The sequence below is a fragment of the Lipotes vexillifer genome, unplaced genomic scaffold (assembly GCF_000442215.2).
Source record: "Lipotes vexillifer unplaced genomic scaffold, Lipotes_vexillifer_v1.1 scaffold593, whole genome shotgun sequence".
Lineage (NCBI taxonomy): Eukaryota > Metazoa > Chordata > Mammalia > Artiodactyla > Lipotidae > Lipotes > Lipotes vexillifer.
Window position 1 is genome coordinate 1,232,458 of NW_006773778.1, and position 6,708 is coordinate 1,239,165.

The window sequence follows — 6,708 nt, forward strand, 5'->3', positions numbered from 1 at the left end:
AAAAAAAAAAAAAAAAAAACCTCCTAGAAGAGATCATAGGCAAAACATTTCTGACATAAATCATACCAATGTTTTGTTAGGTTAGTCTCCCAAGGCAATAGAAATAAAAACAAAAATAAAAAAATGGGACCAAATCAAATTTACAAGCTTTTTCACTGCAAAGGAAACCATAAAAAAATGAAAAAACAATATATAGAACGGGAGAAAATATTTGCAAAAGATGCGACCGACAACGGCTTAATTTCCAAAATATACAAACAGCTCATAAAACCCAACAACAAAAAAGCAGACAACCCAATTGAAGACCTAAAGAGGCATTTCTCCAAAGAAGACATATAGATGGCCAATAGCACATGAAAAGATGCTCAACATCTCTAATTATTAGAAAAATGCAAATCAAAACTACAATGAGGTACCACCTCACACCAGTCAGAATGGCCATCATTAAACAGTCTACAAATAACAAATTCTGGAGAGGGTGTGGAGAAAAGGGAACCCTCCTACACTGTTGGTAGGAATGTAAGTTGGTGCAGCCGCTATGGGAAAACTGTATGGAGGTTCCTCAGAAAACTAAAAATAGAATTACCATGTGATCCAGCTATCCCACTCCTGGGCATATATCTGGACAAAAGTATAATTCAAAGACACATGCATCCCTATGTTCATAGCAGATGCAAACTATTACATACAGAATGGATAAGCAACAAGGCCCTACTATATAGTACAGGGAACTATATTCAATATTCTGGAATAAACCATAATGGAAAAGAATATAAAAAAGAATGTATATATATGTATAACTGAATCACTTTGCTGTACAGCAGAAATTCACAGAACATTGTAAATCAACTATATTTCACTAAAAAAATTAATTTAAAAAAAACTCCATGACATTGCACAACAATGTGAATGTACTTAATGCCACTGGGCTGTATACTTAAAAATGGCTAACATTGTGAATTTTATGTTATGTGTATTTTTCTACAATGAAATAAAACAAAAAACAAACAAAAACTCCAAGAAGTAAGGGCTTGGTCCATTTTGTAATGTGTCCTTACATTAGAGGCACTCAATAAATATTTGTTGAATAAAAGTAGAGAAAATGGGTCCAGTGATAGGATTTGTGTACCTTTTTCTAGTTTCTACCTCTGTCAACTCTTAATAACAAGGACAGTAAGAAGATAAACTAAATACTGCTTACAAGAAACATGCCTTGATGGTTCACTACTTATAACATCAGCCTGATTCCTATCTTTCCATGCTAATGAACTCAGAAAATCAAGAAAGAAATCCATTTGGCCCAAACTAAAAGCACAAGAAAAATGCCTGAGCATCTTTCTGGGACATCCCTGGTGGTCCAGTGGTTAAGAATCCGCCTTCCAATGCAGGGAACGCAGGTTTGATCCCTGGCTGGGGAACTAAGATCCCACATGCTGTGGGGCAACCCGCATGCTGCAACTAGACAGGAGCCCACGAGGTGCAAAGAAGACCCAGTGCAGCCAAAAAAAAAAAAAAAAAAAAAAAAGGGGCCTCATCTATTGTTTCAATAGGGAAGCAAGAGGGTGGGTTGAAATCTAACTGAGGTGAAATGTAAGTAGGGTCTCCCTGGAGTCCACCAAAGCAAATTAAGGCTACTGTGGCTGACCAGCTTAGCGTGACTTGATCTACCGGCAAGATTAGCAGACTTACATATTCATAGTTCATATTATAGGCAGAGTGCAAAATGTCATACCTAAAAATGTGCTTCAGAACTCAGTAATAAATTCCAGTATGCTTTTAGTTTCAGAATTTATTCACATCTTTGCTAAACTGAGAAAGACTGTTAATCCAGTGAACTATCATTTACTGATGCCCACTAAGGGCAGCCCTTGATGGTAGGCTTTAGGGATTCACGAATGAACAAATCATGGTTAAGACAGGTCAGTGTACCAGCTTACATGTACTTGACTAGATGATATTACTTTATGTATCCTAGACAGGTAATCTGTTTCCTGACCTTTTTAAACTCACCTATTGGGTTATCATTGGAGTCTTCCACAGACATAGGATTCTTCTTACCTGGAGATCCCATAAAAACAAAGAAATATCCTGTGATGGAAGGACATTTAATATTTAACTAAGAACACTGGCAATATGTTTCTTTCTGTCTCTGGGTTGGTGGTGGTGTGGGGGAAGGGTAGATTATTCCATAGGAAGTTCTACTTTTGCCACTGTTGCTATGAAATATACCTTGAAACTGTCAGTAAATCTGGGACTGTATTATTGGATTTTTCAAGGCAGAAAACATATGGCTAATGTAACACTTATTTAGTACTTACTATGTGCCAGCCAATGATACAATAGTTTGCCACAGTTCATTCACCCACATGAGGACACAGTGCTTGGTGAGGAATTTTTGCTACTGACAACTCTGCTCTTCTGAGTAGAGTGGACCATCTGGGAGGGGTCCTTACTATTAACGGGTGCCCCTAGGTCTTGTACCACCAACATGCCTAACTGCATACAATGGAGAGAAGATGAAATGGGTTAGGATTTTCATTTAAAATTGCAAGCATTCTCAGCATAATTCTTTGAATTTTTAGCTAGTACCTTAAATTCTGGAAAAAGTTTGGAAGAATTCTATGCCCCAGTTAAGCAACTTTTCAGAGTGGATTATTCATCTTTGGTCTTTGTATAATGGAAGATTAACACACATACTACATGGGAGGCAAGTAAGTTTATTATTGTGTACTTTTCACAAAGATAGTTTTCTCCTACCCAAAAAACCTTCAAAGTACAAAGAAAGTAAGCAATAACAACTTTGAAGGAGCTATCTTTACTGTGCGTTTCTTCCTCTTGCTGGAACCATAATCCATTTATCACAAAAGGATACAGTGTGAAGATTAAACTTGAAAAAGATCAAGGTCAGTAGACTATACAGATGTATTTAGCAGCAGGTAGCAAATAATTGCCAACATTATTAAGGGCTTACTACATGCCAGGCCTCATGGGGAGCATGTAACTTGCATTAGCTCATCTAACCCTCACAACAATTCTGTGACAGGAACATTGTTGTGCAGTGACAGAACTGAGACCCAGAGGAGGCCACCCAGCTAGTAAGTGGCAGAGTCTGGATTTGGACCAGGCTGTTTGATTCCAAAGCCTGTACTTGTGAATGCCAAAACGGAACCGTTGATTTTCTGCTATAAACCTGCTTCTGCCCCAGTGTTTCCAGTTGTTGCATTACCAGTTGTTCAATCCTAAAACCAAGAGGTCATCTTTTGATTCTTCCTTCTTCCTCACTCCACCATGCAATCCATTAGCAAATGATTTCAGTTCTACCCCCCCAAACAGATCTAGACTCTATCTACTTATGTCCATTACCACGTGCCTTCATCTTTTGCCTAGACTGCTCTGAGAGCCTCCTGTTTTTGTCTACCTGCTGTTGTCACTCTTATGAGGGATGATTTCCTGGCAACCCTTTTTTTTTTTCTTGAGGAAGAAGGCAGAAGCAGTGTTCTTTCTAAGCTCTTTCTCCTCTTTTCAAAAAATACTTATGAAGTACCTGCTATGGGCAGGCACTGTTTCTGTGTCCTAAGAGATAAAGAATGTCATGGACAATCTAAGAACAAGGAGGCTGATGCTTTACTTGACAAAATGACCAAGTAGTAAAATAGAATATTGCACTAAATAGAAGAAAAGAAAGTTAAGTTCATGAAGTGGCACAGGCTCATTAAAGATTAATTTCATATCCTAATTGGCTACCCATTATGGTGGCTTTTGAAGCCTGGGAATCACTTTAGAAAGTCCCTGTTATTTGGATTCCCCCTGCAGGCTAAGAACACTTTAACTAGGGCTTGCCTATGGTTTGATAGATGTAATCTAGAGAGTCGGAAATGGCCATCTCTTAGCAATCTATTTGAACTCTTCAATGAAGCATTTCTGAAGCCACCTTAATCCTTGGACTTTTCCATTTAAGGGTCAATAAAGTCCTTCCTTTCCCCTAAGGCTGTTTAAGGTGGGTTTCTGTCACTTGCCACCAAAAGCCCTGACTAATAGCCTCCCCCACCCTTATGTCTTTCATTGCACTACCACAATCTATCCTGTCTGCTGGCTTGCTAACTTGTTCATAGTATCCCTCCTCCTTCAACTGAAGATATTTATGAAACTATACAGCAGACTGTGGAGGATATTTTAAAAGAAGAATTTCAATAATGTTTTTATCTTCTCCCACAATATTCTGGGCAATGACAGTACTGTGGATAAAAGTATTATCTACTTGAAAAGCCAACATCACCTACTGTAGCTTAGTAGCAAAATGGTTAATTGAGAGTTTGGATTCTGGCCTCTGAAATCAAACATGTATTAGTTGTTTCACTTTGAATAAATTAGGTAACTTCTAAGCCTCAGTTTCCTCATTTATAAAACGGGGATAATACTGTGAGGATCCAATGAGATGAAGTATGGACCTCAATTAGCATAGCATGAGGAGCACAGGAAAAGTGTCAAGTAAAAATTAGCTATATAAAGCTCTGGTATGACAAAAATCACTGTACTTCATAATGACACCTTATACATATTACACACGGCATATAAAGACTAGGACAACGTTTACTTGCTCTTTTGAGACATCCTCTACAGAACCTTCCTTTACTCTAGTTTCAAGGTGACCTTATAGTCTGCAGAAATGGATTCCAGCTCACATTGGTTATACTAGTTCATGAAATCAAGGCTTTCATATAGTAGAGCATTCCAAGTTTTCCAAATAGCATTAACGTCTAGTGAGACATCAAGTAACAAACAGAACAAACAGTGAGTATTAAAACAGGGCAAAAAAAATCTGTTATGAGGGCAAAAGAAAAGCAAGCACACTCAGTTTCTCTACTCAGTAATTCTTTAGAGAAACAATAAGCAGGTACACTTTCACAAAGTAACAAAAAAATGGAGACCAACTCACATAAATATTAGCATAAAATTAGCAGCAAAATATACTGTTTAATTCCAGATAGTTCACTTTTACAATAAAATACCTCATAATATTGAAAATATGACGGACATGATTTTACTGATCATTCTTTCCTGAAATGATCTCAAAATTAGCTCTACAAAGCCAGTCTGTCACATGTGCAATTCAGCAAACAAAAAAATTCAGCAAAACAAACAAAAACTGTTATTGTCTAAGTCACCCAGATTTTTCTGGCAAAAGCAGGTGTTGTGCCTGAACCGTCTGGTTTTGCAAACTGCTGGATAAAACTAATGTAATGTACAGTGGATAGAATTTAAAACCAGGAAAAACTTGGGTCATTTAAACTAACTTATTCTAGTTTACTCATCATTAATCAGTGACCTGACCTCTATAAGAGTTGACAAAGAGAAAACAGAATTTACACAGCAAATCAGTTTTCAGGACTTTATCCAAAAAGTCCCCAAAGGGCCAAGGGCCTAAAGAGACACCTCCACTTCCCCCAGAAGAGAAATGTCAAAATCATTTTGTTATGATTTTACTGACGACGTCCTGGACTCCTAACAATAGTGCAGCTGTGATCATAAGGCTGCACAGCTGATACGCGCCTCGGCCCGCCTCGGCCGGTGTTTACGGTACACGAGGGGCTGGTAGCGCCCATCCACAGAAGCACAAGCATCACCTGCGCCCGGGAGAGCTGTCCGCACCCCAAAAGCTCCCAACCAGCTACACTAGCCCCAAAGCGTCTGGGGTCCTTAAGACTATAAATAATTGGTATGATATTACACAATTAGGCGATGAAACGCCGGAAAACGCCTAAAAGGTTCCGCAACTAACTGGTAGACATGTTTGCTCAGGAATCGATAGACATATTTTTCAATCCAACTAATCCTTTACAAAAGGAAGGCTTAGAAAATCTCTAACCTCCCAGGAAAACAATAACTTCGGGGAAAGACTGTAACAACTGAGTTGAACCCCTGCTGAAGGCCCATCCTTCGGTAACTCAACAGGTTATACGCACTCCTCCAGGCCTGCGTCCGTTGCTTGCAGAAAAACTGAGGGGAAAGACTGCACCGTTTCTTAAGCAGGCGGCCTTGGGGCAGGTGGAGGACTGGCCCAAGTCTCAGTTTTCCCTGTGATGGGGCCATCAGGTCACCTCCAGGACTGCCCCGTGCGTTCGGCCTAAGACTTGCAGAACTTTCTGCACAACCAGATCTAACTTGGAAACTCCCGATGGGCAGCGCGACTCCTCCCGGAGCCGGGGCTGGCGACCCCCGCAGCCACTTACCCTCCGGGTCTGTGCTGTCGGCGATGATCTTCAGCAGCGCTACCCCCACCACGACCCCCAGGGCCAGCACAGCCAAGATACCTCGCGAGCCGAGTCCCATTGTTCCGAGGCAGGACGCAGAGGCCGCGTGGGCTCCCGAGGAGGTGGCGGCTGCGCTGCTTAGAGCTGTGCCTTGGCGCACCCGAGCCCGCCCCGCGTCCCCTTCCGCCGCGCACGCCTCACCTCCCACCGCCTGCCCCCCAAAGACCAAATAGGGCGCGGAAGCCTGGCCTGGAGAGGGCGTCGCGTGCCTGCCCCCGCGGCGGGACGGGGCGGGGCTGAGGCGGCGGGGCGGGGCCGACACGCGGGGGCGGGGTTTGCGATTCGAAGCGCCCGGACCCTCCTAGCAGTTTCCCCGTGTGACGCGCGCATGCGAGCTTCGGAATGCTCGAGCAGTTTTCTTTTTTTTTTCGGAAAGGGCAGTTTTGTTTTTTTGGAT

At 41.5% G+C, this 6,708-nt stretch overlaps 1 protein-coding gene across 1 annotated transcript in view; it reads right to left on the reverse strand.

Annotated features, from left to right (window-relative positions):
• Positions 1-6,330, reverse strand: part of TMEM123 (transmembrane protein 123) — a 74,149-nt gene extending 67,819 nt beyond the window's left edge. Inside the window, exons 1-2 of the mRNA XM_007448554.1 lie at positions 6,231-6,330; positions 2,011-2,088 (exon numbers count right to left, since the gene is read on the reverse strand). Of these exons, the coding sequence (XP_007448616.1) occupies positions 2,011-2,088; positions 6,231-6,330 (178 nt within the window). The remainder of the gene's footprint in view (positions 1-2,010; positions 2,089-6,230) is intronic.
• Positions 6,331-6,708: the final 378 nt, after the last annotated feature.